Here is a 25960-nt window from a genome sequence, read left to right on the forward strand (position 1 = left end):
CTTCCTTCCTCTCCTTCCTCAACTGCCTCCTCTGTTTACTCTTCTTCCTCTGTTTGCTCTCCTTCCTCGTCTACTTCCTCTTCCTCCTCTGCTTCCTCGTCTGGTCCCTCTGTTTCCTCTGCTTCCTTTATTTCCTCTCCTACCTCTCCTTCCTTGTCTGCTTCCTCTGTTTCTTCTCCTTTCTCTCCTACTTCGTCTACCTCCTCTTCTGCCTCTGTTTCTTCTCCTTCCTCTCCTTCCTCGTCTGCCTCCTCTTCCTCCTTTGTTTCACCTGCTTCCTCTGCCTCCTCTGCTCCTCCCTGTGTCTTTTCACTTTTATCTAATCTCCCTGAAAGAACGCAAGCAGAGAATAGATGTAATTGATTTGAAAGTAAAAATATTTATTGAACTTGGTTAAAATTCTATCAGATGACAGATATATCTGACGTGTTGTGACTTGTCGCTGCAGACGTGCAGTCCCATGACGCTGCTGTCGGAGCGCCTGCTGACCACGCTGCCGTCCTGGAGGAAGCTGAGTGGACCCAACCAGCTGACGTCCTGGCAGCAGTTTGTCAGCGACGTCCAGGAGCACATCAACCCTCTGGTCAGCCAGGATCACCTGCGCACACTGGCCCTGCAGCTTCACAGCATGGGAGAGGTGCGTGTGTGTTTATCAGCAGCTGGCTGTCACTTCACCAGACTAACACCAGGGGGCACTGTGCTTTCATGTTTGTTTGTATGTTTTTCATCTATAAAGAAAAAAACTCCACAGCTGGAAGTTGTTGTCTCTGTTTATTCACCAGAATGACTCAGCTCAGGAGGAAGAATTTGGGAAACTGACTCTGAAAAGCGTCTTATTAATTTCCTGTTAGTTTTATCTCACTCTTTTTCTTTTCCTCTCCCTCCCTCTCTCACCATCTCTCCTCTTTGATTTGCTCCTTCCTTCCACAGATCAACATCATGCAGAGTGAGACGGTGCAGGACGTGGTTCTGCTGGAGCCGCGCTGGCTCTGCAGCAATGTCCTCGGCAAGCTGCTCTCCGTGGAGACGCCCAAGGCCATCCACCACTACAGGGGGCGCTACAGGCTGGAGGAGGTGCAGGCTCTGGCCCCTGAGAGTGACGTGGACGAGCTGCTGCAGATTCTAGACGCCATGGATGTCTGCGCCCGTGACGCCACCAACCCGTCCATGGTGGACGTTCCTGCGCTCATCAAGACAAACGGTCTCCACCGCTCCTGGACCGAAGAGGAGGAAGAAGAGTCTCTGCTCTACGGCGGCGTGCGCCTCGTCCCTGCTGAGCACCTCACGCCCTTCCCCTGCGGCCTGTTCCACAAACTGCAGGTCAACCTGTGTCGCTGGAGCCACCAGCAGAAGCCAGAGGAGGAGGGAATGGAGGACATCGCCGGAGACATCCATCTCTGGACCAACGGGGCCAAGGTCAGCCAGGGGACGGTGGAGGCCATGATCCTGCTGGTCAACCACGGGCAGGGGCTGGAGATCCAGGTGCGTGGACATGACTCCGAGCGGGCCAAGTGCTACGCCCTGCTGGACACCATCTGCAGCATCACAGAGAACCTGCTGGCCTCCACGCTGCCGGGCCTGCTCACCGCCAAATACTACCTGAGTCCTCAGCAGCTGCGGGAGCACCACGCCCCCATCATGGTCTACCAACCCAAAGATTTCTTCCGGGCTCAAGTCCAGCGGGAAAACTCTCTGACCAACACGATGGGAGGTTACCGGGAGAGCTTCAGCAGCATCCTGGTGTTCGGTTGTGCTGAGGTTTACCAGCAGGGGATTCTGGGAACTGACATCCACATATCAGACGTCCCCCTGCTGGCTCGCAGGAAGCTCTGCCGCATGCTGGACCCTCCGGACGCGCTGGGGAAAGACTGGTGCCTGCTCGCCATGAACCTGGGCCTCACGGACCTGGTGGCCAAACACAGCAGCGGGACTCCAAACGGCGACCCCGAGCTGGAGCCCGACTCCCAGCAGGCCGTGCTGCAGCCCAGCCCCACGGCGGCGCTGCTGCAGGAGTGGAGCGGGCGAGCGGACAGCACGGTCGGCGTGCTGATGGCCAAACTGAGGGAGCTCGGCCGTCGGGACGCCGCCGACTTCCTGCTCAAAGCTTCCCCCGTCTTCAGGGTCAACATGGAGGCAGTCGTCAACGGCTACCCCCCCACCTGCAACGGAGGCATGTCGTACAACTCCATCAGCTCCGTCGTGTCCCGCTGAACTGATCAGGGTCGACTCTCTGTCCTCGCCAGACGAGACGGTTTGTCCCCTGAGACTTTTCCCCCTGAACAGACTCCTGTGTGTGTGCGTGTGTGTGTGAAAATAAACAAGTGCAATCGTTACCCGAGTGGAGCAGCTCGCTCTTCAATCACTCCCATCACGTCGGGGCCAGATGTTGTGTTTGTGCTCTCCACATCTGTACAGACGAACTCTCCTTCCACTATGAATGTTGTGAAAACCTGAACGTCCTGAGCTCCAAAGAGGAATCTGTGCTTTTATTCTGTTCTTATTCTCGTCGTGCTGCTTTTTAAAATCCCTCCTCCTCCTCTCTCTCCTCACAGCGAAAGTTCAACTCTCATAACAGACAGGACAAGATGGCGGTCCCATGTTCGGACCTTTCTCATGTTCAGGACTGTATGAAATCAGTGTCGACTCGGAGGCTGGGGTCTTTCCTCCCTCGAGCCTTCACCTCTCTCCCGTTTAATACGTGAAGAGCATTTCTGCGAGTGCCTTTGAGGCCTTCTACCTCCCTACAGAGCACAAAGTCGTCCCAGCAGTGGTTCGGTCCAAACATTTGAACAACTGTGCCTTGTTGACACTGATCGAAACTCGACTTCGAGGAAAAAGAAATGAAAAGCTTGTCTCGTTTTACGAAGTTCTGAAATTTGAATTTCCCAAACGCGACTGAAATCAGATCCTCGTCTCTGCTGAGTTCTGTTTGATGACTCTAATGTTGTCAAGTTGTCGGGAGAAGTTTGATCTCAGATTGAATTCAGTGAGGAGTTGATGTGACGCTGTGAGTCAAAGGGAAACTGGTGTGTTGTTGGGTTTTTACAGCCCTGCATATTGTAAAAGTATTATCCATCCAACAACAAAACTCTATGTTCTGGATTCATTTGATGACGTTTAATCTCATAGGTTTTGTTGAAGGATTCCTGGAAAGAAAATAACAGGAACAGAAAGTGTCTTAAACTGTCTGATGTAGTCTGAGCAGTTTATTATTGAATTTCCATGAAGGTAATTTGCTCCGGGGAAACGAACTTTTGTGAAACCAAAGCTCTGCACCGAGGAATAGAAGACAGTTGTGTTACAGATTATTTTAATCACTTAAGATTCAGTTTCTGGTGTTGGTCAAAGCTTTCTTATCTGACGACAGGTTTGAAAGAATAAAACAATTATCTGCTTTCCATCGATTTCCAGAAGGAGAAAGACGGAAATTAAATTTGAGCTTGAACAAGTTAAAACTCTGTGTAGTGATTGAACACGTCCACATTTTCCAGGAATCTTTATCAGAATTACTCAGCTGCACATCTTAAGAAACGATGGGACCTGTAAGTGAAAGTGTTTCTCTGCTGTTCAGCCTCACAAATGGAACTGGAGCCATGTTTTTCCTCGACCACTGAAGACTCGCCCCTCCCTGAGTCGTGAGTCGTGTGTTTACTGAGCGTGAACGTGGCCGACAGAGAGAAGCGCAGCACTGACACTGTTCAGCTTCAAGGTCCAAATCAAAACTGAAGTAAACAACCCGAAGAGGGGACATTTTGTAATTTGGTCGATTTCTAAACTTTTGTAACGAGCAAAAAGCAACACGTTTTCTACACGTGTGACGGACGCCAACAGTCACAGAGTCCGAGTCACCAACGCCGCTTGTGTCTGAGCGTCGGTGTCTCGGTCGGTTTCGCTCGGTTTCACGTTTTCTTTCACTTCTCGTGACACAAAGCTGCAGCTCAGCGGAATCATTCAATATAAACGAAGCTGAATAGAAAAGGCCAAAGGCTGCAGATGATAGAAGAACATGTTCACCTTGTGGAAGCTGGTGTTTTAAAATGTTTGCGTCAACAAAACCTGGACCAGAAAAAATTCTCTTTTGTGTTTTAATGTTGAGAAAAAGACAGTTTCATTCTCATAACGTTGGTGTAAAGAACCTTTTTCTAGACGCTGTGTCCCAGTCTGGTAGAAAACCAGCGGCTCTGTGCAGTATTTCCTGTTTCTCTGTCTTTTCTTCCTCCAGCGTCTCCAGCTGCTCAGAGATGAGACTTGACAGACAATTTCCAATCCTCTCTCTCTCTGTCCATCTCAGCTTGAACTTGCCAATCGACACAGCGAACCTCGAGCTGTGGTGTAAATACTCGAGTGTCCTTCACTTCATCCTCTTGTTTGTTATTTCACCTCCTTCGGCTTCGCCCGATACGTCGATTGCAACGAGGCTAAATGAATGTACAACACATTTCTCCTAAAAACAATAGAACTCCTGCTTGTGTATAAAACATGACAAAGTGAAATGTCCCAAACTGCTCGTGAACATTGTTTTATTTTGTTCTTGTTTTACTGAAGTTGCCAACGTCGTGTGCCTGAACAACACACTTCTTCATTCCTCTGTTGTTGCCTTGTAAACACCGAGAGGTGATGTTTGAGAAAGGGAAGTGAACATGAAGTTTTTCCTCCCAGAGAAAGAGACTCTCTGTGCTGAGAGCTGAGAATCACCTCGATATTGTCACGTTTGTTTTTTTCCACATGGTTCCGGCTGCGAGTGCAACTGGAACAAAGAGGTTTTCTGAAAAACACGGTTCTGTGAGTTCCTGTCGAACGAGGAAACTCGACTTCACCTCTGAGCGACGCTCGGTCCAATCGCCACATTGCACAAGTCTTATTGTCGCTATTTATGTTACGTTCTTTAAGCATGTCTTGGAATGCCATGTTCTTAGTACTTCTGACACTTTATAGTGTAATACATTTTATAATAAATTCTTTACTTAATATCAACGTCTCTGTCCTTCCTGAAGAGAAACACCTGTGTGCAGATCATCTTTAACTTTGGATTTTCATTTTATAAAGTTAAGAGCCTCACAAGGAGGTTAAGAGGGTTTTTAATATTTTATAATCCTTTATTAATCCCACAGGAAAGTTGCTGAGTTACAACAGCTCAGTTGATGCAAAATAAGTGCTTAATATGTATAAACATGAAGTATGAACATGGAAAATGGAAAAAAAATTGGATATAAATTTATGGAAGTATTTTGAATGGAAAAAGTATATAGAGTGTAAGAAGCATTGCACATAATAAAATATTGTAATTACAGGGACATAAACAAATGAATGAAACTTCACCCGAGTGAATTATTGGTGCAATATTAAGAATTTGGATCAAGAGAAAGTTCCTGACTTTTCTGTTTACTTATGAATTATTGAATGAGTAAGAGGTTTAAAACAAAGGAAAGAGAAATTACTGGTTTAACTGGTTTAGTTTACAACTGATAATTAGCAAGTAGAGGTTAATTTTTCTTTTTAAAGTGAGAAACAACTCATGCACATAAGACTGACGAGGATTTACTTAAATAACTCATTATAGAAAACGAACTCTTACAGCACTTATAGAAAAAAATCACCTTATATCAACTTCTGCTTCATGTCATTGTCTCTTTATTGATTTAAAATATATATTCGAAGGTTCCTGATGTAGAATGAACAAAAGGCTTCTTCATTATTTTATCATGAGTTTTTAGATTCTGTATTTTTAATTGGAAGTTGAAATGTGGATGTTTCTTATTAGTGTGAATATAAAGTGTCTTTGAAAACGTCCTCCTTAATTTACTTTAATTAACTTAAGAAAAGAGTAAAGAGTATTCATGCACCAGATTGAAGGACGACTTCACTTGTTGCAGCGACTCACTGAGTTTCTGACTCTGTGGTTCACTGGTTCCTCTGCTGAATTCCAGGCTGTGTTATTTACACTTCTCTGGCTTCATTGTGGGGCCCGAGCTGCAGCAACACACACACAGACACACACACACAGACACACAAACACACACTCCACCCACACACTCACATGACTGCTGCTGAAGGACTCGGGGTTTGTCTCGACTCGTCCCAGCTGCTGACGCTGTTGACTGTCATTCAAAATATTTGTTCAGTCAGAGAAACGAAGGCGACGCCGTGAATCTGAATTTGTCTCGTTTGTTTTTTTACAGAGAAGCAACAGCAGAGAAATGACACTTACATTAAATATATATCATCTATAACCAGTGTATTTGTTTAATATCACACACAATCATGTAGTCTTGATATATTTAACTTTTAAATCGTCATTCAATCCAACACCTTTAATGTCTTTTAAATGTTCCACTTTGCGACATAGTTTATTTTAGTTTAACGTGAAGTTCTGAAAACTGCTTGTTTGTTTTTCATATAAATCCTCTACAGGAAACCAATATTATTATTGATATGTTATTATATTAACTTTCCTTTTACATGATTTATCACATCATTACAAAATAGTAAAGCCGCTCACGTTGACGTCTCACCTGTTTGTAATTTCAGGAACATGCATCAAATAAAACTAAATGAAAGCAACTAAAGAAAGTGCTTCAGGGTGTTTAATGCTTTGATGCTCTTCCCGTTGTGAACGGTTCATTTAGCTGTTCTGCAGCTTTCAGTCACATCACGTGATCTTCCTGAGGTTTGTTCACTTGTCTTAAGTACTTTGTGTTTTTCACCTGAGTTTCATCTTGGTTCCTGGAATCAGCAGCTGAGAAAAAACCAACGAGCCTCATTCACCAACCTCTTCCTCAGTTTTTGTTCTCAAATTTGTTCTTGTGCAGAAGTGTGTGCACAGGTGTTCGTACTTTGATGAAACCCATTGTCTCTGTTGAAAGGTCAAATCCCTGACACACACTCAGAAGTCACAGAGACTGAAAAGAGGATTTAAGAAGTAAAATTACTCGACAGAAAAGATGGTGACTCACTGGACTCTAACTGTAAAAAGAAGCTGATCTATGTCGTAATGTGTCTAAACAGTGAAAAACCATTTACCAGCAAAATATTATAGATAATAAAATAACATGTTGATTTAAATCTCATCCTGCTTTACCGAGCTTCTCAGTCGTCACTCGCTCGTCACTGTTTGTTGATTCTTTTCTTACATAACAACAAATCCCAGATAAGAAAACGCTGCTGAACGTCAGAGTCCGAGGTTTTAAGAAGAGTTCTCTGGGATTGAGCCTCATTCCCACTAAAGTCTTCTGGCTGCTGTTGTGGAGCTTCTGTGAACTTCATCGTGGAAAATGTCCCCAAAATGTTGTTGTTGTTTGACGGCAGCAAAACATCAATGATGCAGAGAAACAGTGTGAGGACAGGAGAAGACGTCGGTACGGACCCTGATGAAGACGTGTCCCTCAGCTCTGCTCTGTCCTCTGGGACAAACGGAGGGAGGATCAGATCAGATGTGTGTCTGTGCAGCGTCTTCTTCTTGTGAGTAATGTTGACTCCATATGGTTCTCAAAAAATAACGCAGGAGCGTCACAAGTGACAGGAAAACAAAACCTTCAAAATAACGTTCATTAGAGATAAACTGCAGCAGGATGTTGTTATATGTTGATGATACCATGACATATATCGGTATTTATTTTAGGAAAATTACAAATATATACAACATTGATTAGAAGAAACAGTTTGTAACATAATGGAAAAATGTGTAAAAGTATTTGTACATAAGAAAATATCTAATAGAGGTAAACAAAAGTTAATTACGGCGTTCCTCAGGGTTCTGTGCTCGGCACAATTTCATTCACCTTCCACATGATTCCATTAGGAAACATTACTGGGACACACTGCCATGCGGATGACACCCAGTTGAATTAGTCAGCGCTTCTTTCCACCACAGCCGACAGTATAACTACTGGATAAGCAGAAACCAGTGGAGTCGGGGGGGTAACGGCAGGAGTCACTCTGCTTTTCTGCTCATGTGGGGAAATGATGTATTTTTACTCTGAGGCCGTGATGACCTGACGACAGTTACACCAGAGACATGTGACAGCTTCAGACATTGTTCATCACATGGACCAGATGTAAATGAGTCATCATATCTCTGGGTGGTATTTAATATATACGTTGAGTACGTTAAAACTTGGTATAATTAATGTAAAATATGTTTTCTTTCTACAGTTTGGGAAACACACTTATTTGCTTTCTTTTCAAGATTGAGGTTCAAAGCTTGATTCAAATTTTACATTGTTCTGTTGATATGAAGCCGGAGCCAGTTCCAGTCTATAGAGAAATTAAGTAAACTTTAAATGTTAATAAGCTAATTTCCATCTCATTTTTACAATATTATAATATTCTCTATATATGAATGTATCACGCTGAAGTAACTGAAAGCACGATTTCAATATTTTTTGTTTCATTTAGTTTAGTTTAATCTAATATTGTATTTATATATGAGTTGCGTCGGCTGACTGAATAATTATTAAATTAAAGTTAAATATAAAGTGAGTAGAGGAGTAAATATAGTTACATAATTTCCACCTCAGACGTCCTTATCATAGTAAAAGAGCATCACACCTTCAAAACAAAAGGTTTGGTCCTGAAGCAGAGAACAATGTGTTTGATCAGCTTCTCAGTCACATGACTATCGAGCCTGATGAGTGCAGATGTTGTTTCAGGAAGTGCGAACGCGACGTGACGATGAACACATTGACCATCGCTGATAATATGAAGGATCTTATCTGTTCTGTGAGGGTTCGACTGTGTCGTCGTCAGGATGCAAAGAGCTCACACACAACAGAGTTATGTCATACACGTCCTGAAAGATGTCGACCTGAGTTCTGCTTGGTTGTGTAACTTTGACTTTAGTGTCTGTTAATCAGTACTTTGTGTACTTGCCCTCGAGGAACCTGTGTGAGGAGTCAGGCTCAGAAACAGAGTCTGAATTTCTGATATAATCTACACTGACATATTTAGACTCATAGACATAATGTAGACAGACGGACAAGAGACACTATTATTTTTTTCCAAACCCCTTAATATATTCAATGGAAGCACTTTCCTCCTCCGTGGTATTCATCGTGCACATTTAGAAAAGTAAAGCGAAATCTACTTCTGCTTTCTCGAAACATCTGCACCTGTCGGACAATCTATGTTTTGTTTTTTTAAACCTTGGGTTCATGAGACCAAATTACTGCAGAAAGTCAAAGGCCTCACGTGTCCAGCTCGGACAGAAACAATAAGAGACCAACGCAGGAGTTTGACTATTTATAGGTACGTGTTCAAACTAAATGAACTTTCAGCAGTGGAACAGACGCTGGAGGTAAAAGGCTTCCACGCGTGTAGAGCTGCAGATATAAGATAACAAGAGTCGTCTCTTATTTCCGTCCAGCTGCATCTGTCTGGATGAACCCGGTGAGGACAAACATTTATTACAACTGCTGTAGAAACTGAACTGGTAACAACTTCTCTGATGTATTTACTTGCTCATCTCCACAGTTTTCTGTGAATTTTAAATCAATATCCCAAAACTCTATCAGATATGTGAACTTTTGCTTCAGGGAACAATAATGGGAATTTGAAAATTTTATTCATTGTATTATAAATGGATTACTTCGATGAAATTTTAAAAACTGTGAGTTGTAGCCTCACAGTCCTATGAACCAGTAAAAGTTCAAAGACAGAAAAAGAGCCGAGTCATTCCTCCAGGTGAAGCGTTACTTAAAACATGTGTTACATGTATTTGAATGTTGCTTACCTAAGCGTTTGTTTGTTTACTTTCTTTGGGGTTGAGGGTCAAATTCTGCCCAGGCCCTGGAGCAGCCCTTTCACAGTGTTGTAATGGGTTTAGCTCCACCTCCATATCTCACTGTCTCCAAAGGCAACAAACACTCAGACCTGCTGCAGATAATATGTACACACACACACACACACACACACCTGCTGCAGTTTAATGCTCTGTGAAGTTATGGAAGTGTGCCACTCGTCAGGAACTTCACAAATCATTGAACTAAAGCAGGTTCATCACTGTCCCCTGGAAAAATATCTGTTGTCGTTTTTACTTGTGTTGAGACTTTTTGTAGCAAAGTGATGAAGTTGTTTTTCTTGTTTTGCTCTTTGTTGAGCTCTTTGCATCAGAAATTCAAATTAAAAAAAAACTGTATTTGTCCCCCGAGGACAATTAAAAGGCCCATAGAGTAAAAGTAAAGAATATGAAAGAAGACCACAAGGACATCAGTGCAATGTCTGCGTACAGATCAAATGAAAGAGTATGAGAATATGAATGTAAAAGGACGATGGGATACCGGCTGCAAAAAATAATTTTTACCAACTTGGATAAATAATTGAATGATTTAAGTGATTGAAGTGTATTGAGATAGTAATACAGTATGTACAGTTAAAGTCAATGAAAATATATAAACAAGACCAGGTAGCATCAGATGAATAAATACTGTAGCGTATGAAAATATGTAATTATATAAGCAGCAGATAAATATACATACAGATAATAAACAGTTGAAGTGAGAACTGATATTAATGAATGAAAACAAGTGCAAAAAAAGTTACAGTAATTGAATGAATCGAGGTTAAACCCCAGAGAAAAACAACTTTGTGTCTCAGGAGCAGTCACGTGCTGCCGCGGTGGCGTCACTCTGCGGGGGCGGGGCCTGGTGCTGATAAATACAAAGAGCAGACCAATCAGCGAGTTCGAGGGGCGGGGCCTAAGCGGCTTTATAAAACGCTGTGTTCGAGTCGCTCTGGATATTCTTCTTCTTCTTCTTTCTTCGACAACAACAGATTCACAGTAAGATTCAAATCCTCTTGTTTTATATAACTTTGATTCTAGAACTTGTGAATGAGACGTTGGACCTGAACCGTTATTCACGGGTTTTAGTCCCTCACTGGTTTTATTCCCACTGAGTTTTTATTCCCACTGGTTTCTGGACTCGACGCGTTAAAACCACCAAAGGCTCCATTTTGAAAAGGTCTATTTAAGCCAGTTTCTCGAGGAATGTGGAGATCTGTTGTGATCGTCCCCCAGCCCGAGCCATTTTGTTTCATTCGGCTCTTTGTCCCCCCCCCCCCCCCCCCCTCTCTCTCGCTCCCTCGGCTCTTTCCCACTGTTGTTGCTTTTTAAAAAAGGGAGAAACGTCCCTCAACTTGTGGATCGAACCCTGGAAACAACACCCATTTATAGGGTTGAGTCTCCTACTGGTTCCCAGTCTTCCCAGTGGTCCAGGCCTCGTCCTCGGCTCAATCCCGTGACTGGGCTGAGAGTCTGGGATGTGGCCAAGACTCCAGAGAACAGAGTGTTTCCTGCTGTCTCATCCAAACACTGTGGAGATCCACGTCCCAGTTTAATCTGCTCCTGTGTCACTGGGAAACATGTCAACATGTGATATGGGGGGTGGGGGGATTCGAACCATGACTTATCAGTTGTTGTTGTGCACAGAGACTGGTGTGTGTGTGTGTTGTAATGCAGCTCCAGGCCTCTACACCAGTGTTTCACCCTTGTTTACTGGTTGTTTCTCAGCAGGAAGCCAGGATGCTGCCCCTCCTGGTGCTGACCGCCTGTCTCAGCTCGGTCCTCTCCGCCCCGGCTCTGGACAAACAGCTGGACGACCACTGGGATCTGTGGAAGAGCTGGCACAGTAAGAAATACCACGAGGTGAGACCCCCGGTTCCCTTTCCCTCTCGATGTCTGACCGCTGCAGGCGAAGCTCTTAACCTGTGGTTTCTCTGCAGAAGGAGGAAGGCTGGAGGAGGATGATCTGGGAGAAGAACCTGCAGAAGATCGAGATGCACAACCTGGAGCACTCCATGGGGACACACTCCTTCCGCCTGGGCATGAACCACTTTGGAGACATGGTAACGTCCCCCCCTCACCACACAGACCCCCGTCTCACTGGTAAACACAGAGCTTAGGTCTTAACAAAGACACAAAGAACTTAAATAACTTTAACACAAGGGCTAGAAGCTGGAAAGAGAAGCAGTTCATTTGTTTGAGTTTCATAAATATCCTGTAGCCCATATCTAGAGTTAAAACAACAGATAAAGTATTAAAAACAAATGATATTCTTATAAAATATGTTTTCAAGCAATGATTTGAAAACAAGTTGATAGCTGGTGAGTCTAATCTACCATGACTGGGAGTTCCAGAGCCTCAGGGCCCTGATAGCAAACGCCCAGTTACTCTCAGTCAGCAAACCTAACACCAGCAAGTTTCGGGGGGGTGGGGTGGAAAATCCTAGATTATAAGATTTACACAACCAGGACAATGTTAACAAAACAAAAAAAGTGGGTTTAATCTCATGTGAGGAACAAGTTGAAGTCAGATATGGTGATTAAATAATACAGAAGAGAAATGTAGGGTGAACAGTTTGTATGTATTATACTGGAAGTGTGATAAAAGAAAAGATGATGCAACAGTTTAACGATTAATCACAAATATTCTTTGAAATTTTTTTGTTTCAACTATCAGACAGATAGTTGAACAAAAACTCAAATACAAGGACATAAAACTGAAAACATTGGTAAAATATCCAGAGGAAATGGATTCTTCATACCTTCCAGGTTTCTCGATTGGTTCTTAAACATTAAAAAATTATTCTGGGTCAATAAATATGCAAGATAAGAATAACAAGTGAAGGAGAGAACTGTTCAGTGTACGTTTAATGTTTATATACAAACGTATTCCTTCAGAGTTCTACTATTATCACTGAGTTGTAAAAACCAGGTTTGATTCACAGCTGCAGCTAGAATCCCCGGATCCCCTCTAGAGAAACCCCCCCGAGCCCCAGCTGCTCCCGTGTCTCTGCTGTGAGTGAAACCTTTTGTCTCTGTGTCACTTCCTCACTTCCTCTCGTCCTCTTGTCCCTCAGACTCACGAGGAGTTCAGGCAGATCATGAACGGCTACAAGCTCAAAACGCAGAGGAAGTTCTCCGGCTCTCTGTTCATGGAACCCAACTTCATGACGGCCCCGTCGGCTGTGGACTGGAGGGAGAAGGGCTACGTCACCCCCGTCAAGGACCAGGTACACATGTGGTTTCCCCTGACGGTCACATGACAGTCACATGACCCGTCTAGGTGTGGTTCACGATGTATGAGTTCACATCAGGAGCCACGAGTTTGGAACTGTGGCAGCGACACCAGATTTTCAGGAAGTCAGAAGTGCACAAACCAGTTAAAAATACGTTTAATAATTGTCAATACATCCTGAGTCACTGTAATGAAAGACATGTTAGTCAGATTCATATTTTACAGTTTAAACACAAATACAACCACGTCTATAGAACTTGAGAAAGTAGATTATTCAGACAAGAGGTAAATCATTAATTTGATCTTTTCTACATTGTTGAATCGGTAAAATAGTTTTTTTCCATTAATAAAACTAAAAAATGTCAGTGACTTCTGCTAAACACTGTTGTTGTTACAATAATAGAAAGTCAGGAGACGGAACCTTTAAGTTGGTTCGTCTTGGTTTGTCACAAATTAACCAACTGTTCCACTGAAGTAAATGTTTTCGCCTGAACAGATAAGGTGAAGGGTCGAGGGTTTGTTCTTATCGGGCGGCTTCACACTGACTGTACACTGTGTCCCCCCCCCCCCCCGTGTGTACATTAACAGCCTGTAAGATGAAACCTGTTCCACAGGATCACTGCAGTGCGTCAACACATCAGGTCTGAGTGCTGAACAGCAGCTCCCAGTGAAGTTTCACCTCCTAGACTCCAGAAAGTTCCAGAGATACACACTGTGACATTAGAACAACGATTATAAATGACTGAAGAACAACAAAAACAAAGTATAATAAAATGGAGGAGTATGAATGACTTATTTACATGACAAGGCAACTTTAGGCCGTTGTCAGGATCAGTATGAGTCCTCGAGGAGCTGTTTGTTCACAGAGCGTTAGGATAACTTCATTAGGTCAAACTGTCCTGATCCCGGCTTCATGCTTCCACCCGTCCTCTCTCTCTCTCTCAGGGTCAGTGCGGCTCCTGCTGGGCATTCAGCACCACCGGCGCTCTGGAGGGTCAACAGTTCAGGAAGACCGGCAAGCTGGTGTCGCTGAGCGAGCAAAACCTGGTGGACTGCTCCCGGCCCGAGGGCAACGAGGGCTGCGGCGGCGGCCTGATGGACCAGGCCTTCCAGTACGTGACTGACAACCAGGGCCTGGACTCTGAGGACTCCTACCCGTACACGGGAACGGTACGTACCTCGCGGGACAGAGCACAAAGTCCAGGAGCTGTAGACTAAAGACCTGTTATTGATCTGCTCAGTTCCACGTGAAGTGATGACCTTAACAGTTTGGATCTGTTGTTCTGTGTCGTTGCCAAAACATTGTGTTCCCCTTGTTCCTCCAGGACGACCAGCCCTGTCACTACGACCCCATGTACAACTCCGCCAATGACACCGGCTTCGTGGACATCCCCAGCGGCAAGGAGCACGCTCTGATGAAGGCCATTGCGTCTGTGGGCCCGGTGTCTGTGGCCATCGACGCCGGACACGAATCCTTCCAGTTCTACCAATCAGGTCAGTCCTTTGTTTTTAGACGTAGGAGGCTGTGAAAGATGAATTAAGGAACGAGAGTGTTCAGCAGCTTCTGGTTCTGTAAATTAATTATTGGATTGTTGAATCTTGTAGGAATCTACTACGAGAAGGAGTGCAGCAGCGAGGAGCTGGACCACGGCGTGCTGGCGGTGGGTTACGGTTTCGAGGGAGAAGATAAGATGGGCAAGAAGTACTGGATTGTCAAGAACAGGTCAGTAAAAAAGAAAACATAAACTCTTGTTTCAAACTTGTGTGTCGTTCTTCTGTTATAAGCATTTTGATTATTCATTTGTACAGCTAATTAGCATTAGCTTAGAACCTCTAATCTCAGCTGCTATGCAACAGTGAATGTTTGTTTCATGTAGGTTCTGGTTTTGTTAAATCAGCGGTTTTGTTGAGCTTTTGTTTTACGTGGGGAAAAAGGCCGACTTGCAAATTATAACAGGATATCATTCTACCTGTAGAACCTCAACAACTCCTAGTCTCAAACTGGCATTTACATATGTTTGCATATTTTGGATACAGAGAATTTACTGTAGATATTCAAATTGGATCAAATCCATCAACGTAATTTCGCTGACATGTTGTCTCTCCTCCTGCAGCTGGGGTGAGAAGTGGGGAGACAAAGGCTACATCTACATGGCCAAGGACCGGAAGAACCACTGTGGGATTGCGACGGCCGCCAGTTACCCACTGGTCTAACGTTAGCTCCGCCTCTTAGAGTTTTTATTGCAATAGTTCGATCGGGTCCGCGCGACACGTCAACGTTTTATGAGAAGAAACACCGTTTTACTTGTTTTAGGAAAATGCCGCCATTTTGTTTTGGCTGATCTAATGCAACTTTAATTTGTTTTGACAAAAGATTTTAGTTCAGTGTTTTATTCTTTGTAAATATGTGTGTATGCTGCCAGCTGAGTGATACATCCAACACTTGCTTCTGTCATTGTAAATGATTTTTTTCTACTTTTACTGTGATCAATTAAAGTTGTGAAACACTAGTTTGCTGTTTTGGACTTTGTGTTTAAAGTATTTGACGATTTTATGGATAAGGTTGAAAAACGCTCTGGTTTCAAAGTTACTTCATGAAAGTGAGACCACGATTCTGTTGATTTACTCACTCAGACACCAGCACTGATAGAAAGTGTTTGTTTGGGCAGAAATCAACTTGGTTCTTTAATTTCAGAGTCTCAAATTAAACTCCAACATTAAAACTCCACTGTGTTATTCCCACGTGTCGGAGTCACATGCTCTCAGCTGTTCCCCCTCATGTCTGGTACTGTGAGCATCTTATAGGATTAACAACCACACAACAATGCTGTCGAATCATGACCACAAATCTGTAAAACCATATATATATATATATATAAGCTTGTTCTCAAAGTAAAGTCCTAAAGGTATTGGGTTAAGTGATTACTTTCAGTTTTGGTTGAATTAAACAGTTGTTTGATTAAACTAACATTTAGTCTCCAAAATAAAAGAAAATGATGCAAATTGTTTGCCGATGACATAAAACTGAAAACACTCGAAAAAATATCCAGCGGAAATATGGATTCTTCATATTTTCCAGACTTCATGTCTTGGTTCTTAGACATTTTTCCATTTTTGAACTCCGGGTCAATATACAAGATAAGAATAACAAGTGATTTTCTCTTTTTTTCTTTTCCCTTCACCTAGAGACAGGCAGGGTTGGGACATCTACAGGGGAAGGATGTGTGGGAGGGGGGGTGGGGGGTCACTGTAAATTGTAAAATTTGGAAAAATCTGAGCATTGTACAGTATCTCTTTAATGTCCTCATTTTGTATCACCGATGCTCAATAAACATACTATAAAAAAAAAATAATAACAAGTGAAGAAAGAAGAACTATGTTCTTGTGGAAAATAGTGTATGTTTAATGTTTATATACAATATGATGAGTCATACGATGAATTTGCAGTTTGGAAATATTTTCAGACTCTGGGTTTATGATTCATATTTTGATAATTGAAAAGTAATAATTTGTCTGCTCATATTAAAGTGTCGTGAACCCTTCATGGGAACTTCTTGACGAAGGACAGGTACTCGTTGACGTCGTCACGGGAACCGACCACGAAGGGAACCCGCTGGTGGAGCGCCTCAGGCTGCACGTCCAGGACCCGCTGGGTGCCAGTGGTGGCGAGCCCCCCCGCCTGCTCCACCAGGAAGGCGATGGGGTTGCACTCGTACATCAGCCGCAGCTTTCAGGGGAAACATAATAAAAAAACATCCAGTTTTAGTTTCCTGCACAAATATGAAGCAAACATTCACTTTAGATTAGAATTTATGAGTGAACTCAAGATTTTTTTAGCCATAATCTGAATTTTAAAATGTAAACTAGATTTATTTTGCATCAACATCATTGAACTATGGACATGACAAGTAACAGGTGAAAATCTGATACTAATTGTTTGCTGGTTTCTCTCTTTCATGGTGGCTGAGTTTACACAGGTTCACTTCCCATTGAGAGCTCAACTTTGTTTATTTAAAAACAGGTTAGATTTGGATCAAGCGTGAAAGTTATTTGGGGGGGGGGTTCTCAGGTTACATACAGGTTAGAAACTGTTGTTTCTATATGAATTATTATGGTTGGTTTATTGGTCGATCATTTTGTTGGGCGGTTGGTTGGGATCCACTTCTGTAAACAACGTGCTCTACACGCTCATATCATTGATTATTGATAAAATACCTTTAGCTGTAAATCATTTCAGTGTGTTCATGATAACCGCGTCCCAGACTCCAGACGGAAACTGAGTGAGAGCTTTTATCTGCTCGAGCTGCTTCGACTGTCTCTGAGCTTTATTTATCACCGGGCGAGAAAAACAACTCTCAGCTCAGGTTGCAGTGCAGCGAGGATCCCGGGAGTCATCACATGTCAGGGAGTCAGTTACCAGCATGAATACCTCAGGTGCTGCACAGTTTCTCAACCAGCTGAGTTAAACCACAGAGAACACCACAGAGCTGGAGCTGAGACTGAAGCTGTGTCCCCGGAAGTCCTGAGCCCGACCTGGGACTCGGCCACGTTCATTCATTCTCCAGTCTGGGTCACTAGTCTCCTCAGGTTAGGGTTAGATTCCTGTTTGTCAGCAGGATTACACACAAAAAACTAAACAACTGGTTTTCCTGAAACTTGGTGGAAGGACGGGACACGAGAGCAGAGGATGAACCCAGAACTTTTGTAATAATAAATAATCCAACATAGAACTGATATTGCTGATTGCAGCTTCACCTTAAGGGAAAAGTTGGACTCATTTAAGCTTGTGTCGATGTTCAGTGTAAATGTCACTGACGGGTTATTATGAGACGAGCCTGAACACTGCAGGTCTCCCTCTCCTGCTGCTGCATGCCAAGTACAGCGTGTACTCTGAGGAACACATCCTGATGTCACATGGGGTCGGTCTGGGTTTTACTAAGAGGTTTAATAAGTGTCAGTACTTTGCACAGTACCGGGCATATAAGGTTTCAGGTTTCCGTTTTCCTGGAGGTCTTGGATTACCTTTCCCTTCGGGCTCTTCTCATTGGCTGGATACATGAAGATTCCTCCGTAGGCGATGGTGCGGTGAACATCTGAGACCATTGAGCCCACATACCGAGCTCCGTAGGGAGAGCTGCCGTCCTGCAGGAGGACAGGAGGACAGGAGGACAGGAGGTCAGGAGGACAGGAGGACAGAAGGACAGGAGGACAGAAGGACAGGAGGTCAGGAGGTCAGGAGGACAGGAGGACAGGAGGTCAGGAGGACAGGAGGACAGGAGGACACGTTGAAATGTTAATGTCTTAATTTCACCAACGTGTTTCTACATCCATCAAAGTTCTTCTGATTCACTTTGATTCTCCACGTTATCAAGTCTGTGTGATAAATGATCATTTAACAACCTATTATCTGAAGGGACTTTTATAATCCAGAGATAGTAAAAGGCCTCAAGTCATCAGGGTCATTCATTTTCTCTGGCTCTCACACACACACACACACACACTCACACACGCACACATGCACACACACACACACACACACTGTCTGTCCGTCCGTCCGTCCGTCCGTCCGTCCGTCCATCTATCTATCTATCTATCTATCTATCTATCTATCTATCTATCTATCTATCTATCTATCTATCTATCTATCTATCTATCTTTATATCCATCTTGGCACCAAAGAAAACTCCCTACATACAGATTTTGTTGTTTCAAAGTTTCAACATCTTCACAGTGATTGATGCAGCAGGTTTTAAACACTTATCTTCTTTCCCTGTATAGTTTAAAGCTATAAAACATTATTCATCAGTGTAATTAATCATATACATGTCATATAAAGGCCGAGCAGGGAGGCAGCCTCAAGTCAGAGACGCAACCACAGCAGATCTGTTCCCGTCAGAGATCACGACCTGCAGAGAAGAACTGAACAGCAAACAACAAACAGGTCAAAGTCCAACTGCCAGACACACACACACACACACACACACACACACACACACACACACACACACACACACACACACACACACACACACACACACACTAAACCTGCTGAAGACAGGGAAGCAGTGCTTTTACACAAACCTAAAGAAACTGGCTGATGAGCAGAAGATCAGCGACTGTTTTACACGCAGACTTTCAAAGTGCGAACAGGTTTATTTATTTCAGTCCCCGACAGACGAGAACTCTACTGAGCAGAATCTGAGGAGTTTCCCTGAACTGAGCTTCATGTTCAGACTGGAACAGCGTGATAAATAGTCATGTGCTTGCTGAGTCACACCTCAGTCATCATGAGGGAGGGGTGTGTGTGTTTCCTGAAACCATATGCAACAACACACACACATACAAACACATCCAGATGTTCACATGGGGGCAGAAAGAAACTTACTAAAGAAAAGAAAGTGAATAAAACCAGAAGAAAAGGTGCAGAGAAAAGTTTTTAAACAGAAAAACAAATGATCTTCAAACCAAAGACAAGAATCTGTTGGAGCTGAAGGATAAGAACGTTTCAGGTGGATCAGTTCTTTTCATGAACAACAACAGACAAACACAAGAATCAAGATATGAGGAATAAGAGTATATGAGAATAAATATTGCAGATTGCAGAGGAGGTAAAGGATTTAAATTAGCGTTTAGTTTAACAAGCAGGTAAAACCTAACAAGGTCCTGACGGCAACAAGGGAAACTCACGAATAAGAAAATGTTTAGACAATTTACTCAGTGCTTTCCAGAGGATTTTTTGGTGAAAAACTAATTAGATGTCTTTGTTTCTTTAGAAGTAACTGAATATTTCATTCATATCACGGGCTAAAATCATTTTTGAGGTTCACCACATTGCACCACATTTGTATCTTATTCTACATTAATATTGGGACTCTAACAGGTTTAATAAACACAGTCCGTAGTTGTGCAGCTTGTTTGAAAGGGAAAATGGGGATTTGTTTCAAGGAAGTTGCAAAATAATTTGTAGAATAGAAACAACGAAAGAAGATAATGTATATTATCATATTCTGAGGATTTCTCCAAACTCGTGCTGTTCGTGACTTTGCATTTGGAACCTGTGGTGAAGACATTTTCTTTCATCATGTCATGAAGCAGAAACTGAGCAACAGGTGTTAAAAAGAACAGAAATGAATGATACAGATTAAAACCTCCACGTTACTGGAATCTAAACTTCCCTTTTACAGTCACACGTGAGACCGGCTGGTTTCATTTCATAACCTCATGCAAACGTATATCTGTGGTGACTGGGCGGATGCTTTGTGCTCCGTCACGATGCTGAGAAGAGGAACATGATGATGAGTCTTCAGCGGACGGAGCTTTTTGAGAGTGTGGCAACATTTCTTATAATATTTTCATGCACGAATCTGAGTTTGCGGTTTCCAGCGTCAAAGCTTCAGTAAAACTGATGAATCGAACGCTGATGTCCAAACCCACTGGTGCTGCGGAATCGCTGAGTGGGCATGTGTGTCCAGATGAGATGCTGCAGCAGTTTCCTGAGGAACAGGATGTTTTCTGTGGCGTGTCACCATCCTGCAGCTCAGCTGATAGAGCTGACCAAGCTGCTCTGTCCTGTCTGACCCCTTATCACATGTTTAACCTCTGCTCACCTCTTCCTGTTGTACCTGCACGATGCTTCCGAGATTTACACCTTCGATGTTCCTTTAATTCACAATATGACGTGTGTGATCCATTGGGGAAGCTGTGCGACCTTTAAACTGTGTTTCACTGTTGTACCTTCATTTCATTCAAAGATTTAAGTGCAAACACTGCTAATCTGTTCACTTTCCAAATATATTATCAATTGATTGTCACTTTTGCACATAAAAATAGAAACTAAATATTTAACAAAGTGGTTAAAGTTTATTTTTATATTATCTACCTAATTTTAAGAATAAGGCTGAGACGGTAAATTACTTTGAGAAAACAGAAAAGTGTGTAAATATAGTTTCTCCTTAACTTAAATTTAAGACTGTTTGAACATCCAGTGTCAGACCCAATGTTCTGGTGTAAACTCAGTGTGAGAGTTCAGTTTGATCTCCAGCGTCTGGTCTGAGTTCAGCTCACGACTCATTTCCACCAAACGGTTTCACTTTGCGGCGTCGGATTCACAAAGCAAAGAAATGAAAGAAGAACTGATCCGAGTCACAACTTTGGCTCCAATTAACCTGGAAACATTCAAACTTGCAGGTGTGCATCACCTGATTAAAACCGTTTCTTTAGAAGTTTCTCTAGAAGACAAGGAAGTTATGTTGTAACCTCGTCTGTTTGTCTGTCAGCAACATAACACAATACCTACACAACAAGAATTCTACTAAACTTGGTGGATTTGTGTTCTTTACTACAGCAGATATTTATTTAATTGATATGTCCCCCTCTGTTCTTGATAAACTCTCCATCCAAACTAAAAATGTGACGCATGTGGGTGAGAGGAAACATTTAATTTAGCAGGGACCAAATTATTTTGGGGCTGATCCAGGATTTTCAATTTTAAATTGTGAAACAGGACGTTTTCTTTTGATTTATCAGAAAATAATTTCATGGATCCTGATGAGAGAGGCTCGTTTGGGGGACGGACATTTATGAGTGTGTGTAATTTGCTGCAATTTGAATTGTTTATTACCACTCTAGTTTAACATGCTCTCTCACCTCTGGATACTTCTTGTGCTTCAGGTACTCATTGATCGACGGATGGAAGTATTTGGCGTAGCCCTCGTTCAGGCTGTAGATCTTTCCCTTCGGCTTGATCTTCACGTTCCTCTCGCTGAGGATGAACTCACCAATCGCCTGAAACCAGAAAACAGGATGAAGAGTCGATGGAAACAAGGTTTACACTAGATGAGCAGAGATTTTAAGTTTGAGTTTTGTTCTGAGGGAAGAAGTAGAATATCATAACAATGTGATCTATCATGACTTTCATTTAGAGGTTTAAAAATGAAGGTGAAATATGAATCTCAACATTTTTCTTATGGCTGGTGAACAACATGTGTAAAAACAGCACAACAACCTGGATTCGTCTGTGCACAACAACAACAATAAGATTACTCACAAACCTAAACTGAACTTTTTCATTCATTCCCTTAATAACTAAAGCCGATAATCAGTTGTTTTCCTTGTTTTTGTGGGTAAATCTGAATCTGGAACGAGACGCAGAACATGATACAGCAAAGTCCTTGTGTTAGTGTGAATGAGGATAAGAGGGCTGTTTTTAAGTGTTTTTAGTCATGTGAATGACTGTGTGCACGGTTTGTCGTCCTGTTTTGGCACAAAGAATGAATGAAGACCTAAGGAGCTTGGAATCAAACCACCGACCTTCTGGAGGCAGGTTGCCCCTTAGGTTGAATCAGGGTTTCCAGGTCAAGGAAACGACTGAAATACACGATTCACTATTTTGAATTGAGGACAGATGATGTCGCTAAAACCTACTGCCAAGTTAATATAAATTTGTGTGTTTACAGTCGTCTACATACGATTGTACACACAAAACCACAGCACCGGGAGAAATGATTGACAGGTTAATGTTTGTTTTCTCAAATTAAAGAAGTTATTGGACAATAAAACCATAAACACTGATAGCATGAGACATGGAGGCAGAGGCAGTAGAGCAGAATATTAAAGAGAGGATCAGCGATCTCTGGGAGAAACACTCACCGGGTCCAGCATGAAGAAGTTGAGGCCGGCGCCGGTGCTGAGGGCCACCAGGGTGGCGCTGCCGTACAGAGCGTAGCCGGCACACACGATGCTGCTGCCCGGCTGCAGGGCGTCTTTCTCTGTGGGCTCCCCCTCGGTGACCTATGGGGGGGGGGGAGGAAAGAGGACGTGTAACATATAAGCAGAAACTCAATATTCAGATTGTACAAACCCTGAAAATATGTATATATTAAGTGATATAAAGGGTTTGCTTGTTATGGGAACTGTTGGGTTTCTCTGTGTAAAGGGCTTTGAGATAATGTCAATATGATTTCACACTATACAAATTAAATGTAATTTCATATAAGTAAACAGGAAAAAGCACTTATATGAGAAAAACCCATGAATTTTGTCAAACAGAATGAGACAGAATGAAACTCCAATTAAAACTTCTTCTCTGTGGCTGCACTTTAATAAACAGAAACCTGGATTAGCTGGTCACCATCGCCCCCCTGTGTCTGCTCAGTGTAACTGCACATTACAGTTAGTACAGGGAATTTTCTACGTCACAATTATTTCTGTTGATGTTATTCTCTGACTTTTGAGCATGTATCTAATTGGCTGTAAATCTAAAACAGCTGAGATGTAATTAAGCATTTTTGTTGAAATAAATATATATCGATGAGTGATAGGAAAAACTACCAAAGACATATAATCATACAATCACCGACAACATAACAAACAGTTACACAATCTACAAATAATCAGGATAATTTAGTTTGTTTCTCATGGGAGTTTCTTGACCTCTAACTTAAGTTAAAAATGGAGTAAAACAAACAAAAAAAACACTATTTTCAATATTTGCTACAACCCTGCTCTACATTTTCATATTTTTGACCAACATTCAATCATACAACATTCAGTGGCAGCCTGGTTTGTGAATGGAGGTCAGACTCACCCTTTTGTAAATGGCAAATATGGTGCCGATGGAGGCCAAGCAGTCGATGTTACTGGATCCGTCCAGGGGGTCGAAACACACCACGTACTTTCCCTGTGACACAACCAGGTCAACGACAAGACGTTAGATTGGCTTGAGGCGTCACTGTGTGTGAATGGGATGTGTGAGTGAAAGACAAGTATGAAGTGTGAGCGTCGGTTAGCAATCAGAACAACTCTACACAGGCAGTTCGTTTATGTTCACAGATACTTCTCTAAAATTTAATCCTGATGAGCATTCGTTATTCTCAGTAAAATAGTGTTTGAGCAAAAAAGGGCCCACTCACTTTTCTATGAGTCGGTCCACTTTGGCGGATGTTACATTGAGTGAATTTTTTTTTTCACAGATGAGTTAAAGGTTCAGTGTGTAGGATTTAGTGACATCTAGTGGTGAAGTGTTATGTTGCAGCTGAACACCCCTCACCTCACCCTCCCCTTCCACACATGACAGAGAACCTGTGGAAGCCTCCATTTATAAAGACTCAAAAGTTTAGTTTGTCCAGTCTGGGCTACTGTAAAAAAAACAACATGGCGGCCTCTGTAAAGAGGACCAACTCCTGATGTCAATTTCAAGTATTTATATATAATGGGTTCATCTAGGGTGAAGAAAACTACAATTCATACAATTAAGATGAAACACACGAGTGAAAACATCACAGGGATTATTTTATATTAAATTTCTGCCAATAGATCCTTTCACCTGAATCTTACACAGTGAACCTTTAAAATGTCAAACGTTCACTTTAACTGACTCTATAACTTGTGAATAAGAGGACGGGTGTCACATGACCGGCCTTCCTCACTCACCCTCTTGTCTTTGGGCGTGATGACGAGCTCCTCGTTCTCCTCTGACACCAGGCAGCAGGTCCCGTAGGAGGCCTGCAGCATGTTGATGACCAGGTCGTTGGACAGCACGTCCAGCTTCTTCTGATCGTCTCCAGTCACGTTCACCGAGCCCGCCATGCCCTGCCTGCGTGGAAGCAAATCACAAGCTTTAATCTTGTACATTGAAAAAGGATTAAGCGGCCACTTGGCCGTTTGGAAAGATGAGCTTGTTCAAACCCGGAATTTTCATTTAAATCAAAATGGACAAAGCTCATCAGCTTGTGAGCTCTGATTCTCTCCAGCGTCAAACAATGTGGATCTGTGATCGTTACATCATTACAATGAGAATTAAAGTTCCTGAATAACAACTGATTCCTCATGAGTTGGCACAGTTTCAGTATTCTCCCTCTTATGGGACATTTTCAGAATAAATTAAAAAAAAATTTAAATCAATACTTTACAACTGTTGTACCCTAAACCAGCAGCTTTATTAAAACTAGTGTGATGTTTGAGTGAGTGTGAACATGGAGAAAGTTTCCTCCTTCACTCCCTGAACTTTCTATGTTCCATCTCCTGTGAGAAGAACTGAGTGAGAGTCGCAGCTTCAACAGCTTCACAATCAGCTCCAGATGAAGAGTAGAGCTCCACACATTGGTTTCTGTCTAAATGAAAACCACTTCATCAACACCATCACGTGGCTGCAGGGGGCGCTGTTGCTCAGTTAACGTTTTCTTTCAGGCCCAAAGGAAATAAATCAAAAGTCTTTGACTGCCTCTAAGTTCACAGGGTTGAAATGCACCTAATTCACACATCATTCATCCTGGTCCCACCGGAACAGCTCGACCTCTACCAGCTCCAAACACTGGTTCATATCAACCATTGTTCCACCTCCTTGATGGTGTTGAAACCAGAACTGGAACAACGAGTTCTAATCTCCTGAACACAAACACATCATCTCTCTTTACTCTAGAGGAGTGAACATTTCCAGCCTCCGACCTGAACCAGCTGTTCGGCAGCAGACCTTGACCTCTGACCTCTTTGAGTTATCATCACATTATTCATTGTAAAATAACCACTTTGGTTAATAGAGTTTGATAGTAGGTGTCTATGACCCTTCTATGAGTCAGTTATATAACACACACATCAGTACTTACAGGTGGGCCAGGCCTGCCTTGCGCACAGCGGAGGAAATGGCTTTGATTGACGTGAGGATGGCGGTGATGAGTTGGGTCAGCTCCCCGGTCGCTCCCTTGGCCTGGCGCCCGGTCTCCAGGATGAACCGGGTCAGGGTCCATACGTCCGTGTCGAAGGCCGACTGGTCCGACATGCTGCTGCTGCTGCTGATCTGTCCCGTGTGGTCGGGGAGGCGGCTGCGTGTTCACCAGGCAGAGGACGGGCAGCGAATGAGCCACCTCATTTCCAGCCAAGTGCTTTTCATACCCAGGCCAGAGGATCTATTTGTGTGTGGGTGAGTGTGTGTGTGTGTGTGTGTGTGTGTGTGTG

At 42.9% G+C, this 25960-nt stretch overlaps 3 protein-coding genes across 6 annotated transcripts in view; 2 read left to right on the plus strand and 1 right to left on the minus strand.

Moving 5' to 3' along the window:
• The window catches only part of dapk1 (death-associated protein kinase 1), a 60106-nt gene extending 55138 nt beyond the window's left edge, over nucleotides 1-4968 (plus strand). The window contains exons 24-25 of the mRNA XM_061072308.1: nucleotides 449-637; nucleotides 931-4968. Of these exons, the coding sequence (XP_060928291.1) occupies nucleotides 449-637; nucleotides 931-2211 (1470 nt within the window). The 3' untranslated portion in view covers nucleotides 2212-4968. The remainder of the gene's footprint in view (nucleotides 1-448; nucleotides 638-930) is intronic.
• A 2426-nt stretch (nucleotides 4969-7394) lies between these two features.
• Nucleotides 7395-15519, plus strand: ctsla (cathepsin La). Of its 4 annotated transcripts, none has more exons than XM_061070819.1 (8): nucleotides 7395-7458; nucleotides 11507-11638; nucleotides 11716-11838; nucleotides 12852-13004; nucleotides 13955-14179; nucleotides 14335-14503; nucleotides 14615-14732; nucleotides 15124-15519. In XM_061070819.1, exons 2-8 carry the CDS (start codon nucleotides 11516-11518, stop codon nucleotides 15221-15223), a joined length of 1011 nt encoding a protein of 336 aa, XP_060926802.1. In that variant the 5' UTR covers nucleotides 7395-7458; nucleotides 11507-11515; the 3' UTR covers nucleotides 15224-15519. The 4 variants fall into 4 exon arrangements, with proteins under 4 accessions (XP_060926802.1, XP_060926803.1, XP_060926800.1 ...); XM_061070820.1 differs by having other exon boundaries at nucleotides 7396-7458; nucleotides 11504-11638; XM_061070817.1 differs by lacking the exon at nucleotides 7395-7458 and adding an exon at nucleotides 10687-10774 and having other exon boundaries at nucleotides 11504-11638.
• Nucleotides 15520-16550: 1031 nt separating this feature from the next.
• Nucleotides 16551-25784, minus strand: fbp2 (fructose-1,6-bisphosphatase 2). Its single transcript, XM_061071848.1, has 7 exons — nucleotides 25612-25784; nucleotides 24440-24602; nucleotides 23595-23687; nucleotides 22658-22798; nucleotides 21656-21793; nucleotides 18032-18151; nucleotides 16551-16736 (listed from the first exon to the last, which is right to left on the minus strand). Exons 1-7 carry the CDS (start codon nucleotides 25782-25784, stop codon nucleotides 16551-16553), a joined length of 1014 nt encoding a protein of 337 aa, XP_060927831.1.
• Nucleotides 25785-25960: the final 176 nt, after the last annotated feature.

Source organism: Limanda limanda, chromosome 5, assembly GCF_963576545.1.
Source record: "Limanda limanda chromosome 5, fLimLim1.1, whole genome shotgun sequence".
NCBI classification, from domain to species: Eukaryota; Metazoa; Chordata; class Actinopteri; order Pleuronectiformes; family Pleuronectidae; genus Limanda; species Limanda limanda.

What these genes read in the sequence shown, in the direction of transcription:
- ctsla (XM_061070819.1), top strand. Translation starts at nt 11,516, where the DNA reads ATGCTGCCCCTCCTGGTGCTGACCGCCTGTCTCAGCTCGGTCCTCTCC. An exon ending in CCTACCCGTACACGGGAACG is followed by an intron (nt 14,180 to 14,334) that starts GTACGTACCTCG and finishes TTGTTCCTCCAG; the next exon opens with GACGACCAGCCCTGTCACTA. An exon ending in CTTCCAGTTCTACCAATCAG is followed by an intron (nt 14,504 to 14,614) that starts GTCAGTCCTTTG and finishes TGAATCTTGTAG; the next exon opens with GAATCTACTACGAGAAGGAG.
- fbp2 (XM_061071848.1), bottom strand. Translation starts at nt 25,784, where the DNA reads ATGTCGGACCAGTCGGCCTTCGACACGGACGTATGGACCCTGACCCGG. An exon ending in TCACGCCCAAAGACAAGAGG is followed by an intron (nt 23,688 to 24,439) that starts GTGAGTGAGGAA and finishes GTTGTGTCACAG; the next exon opens with GGAAAGTACGTGGTGTGTTT. An exon ending in ACTTCTTCATGCTGGACCCG is followed by an intron (nt 21,794 to 22,657) that starts GTGAGTGTTTCT and finishes TTCTGGTTTCAG; the next exon opens with GCGATTGGTGAGTTCATCCT.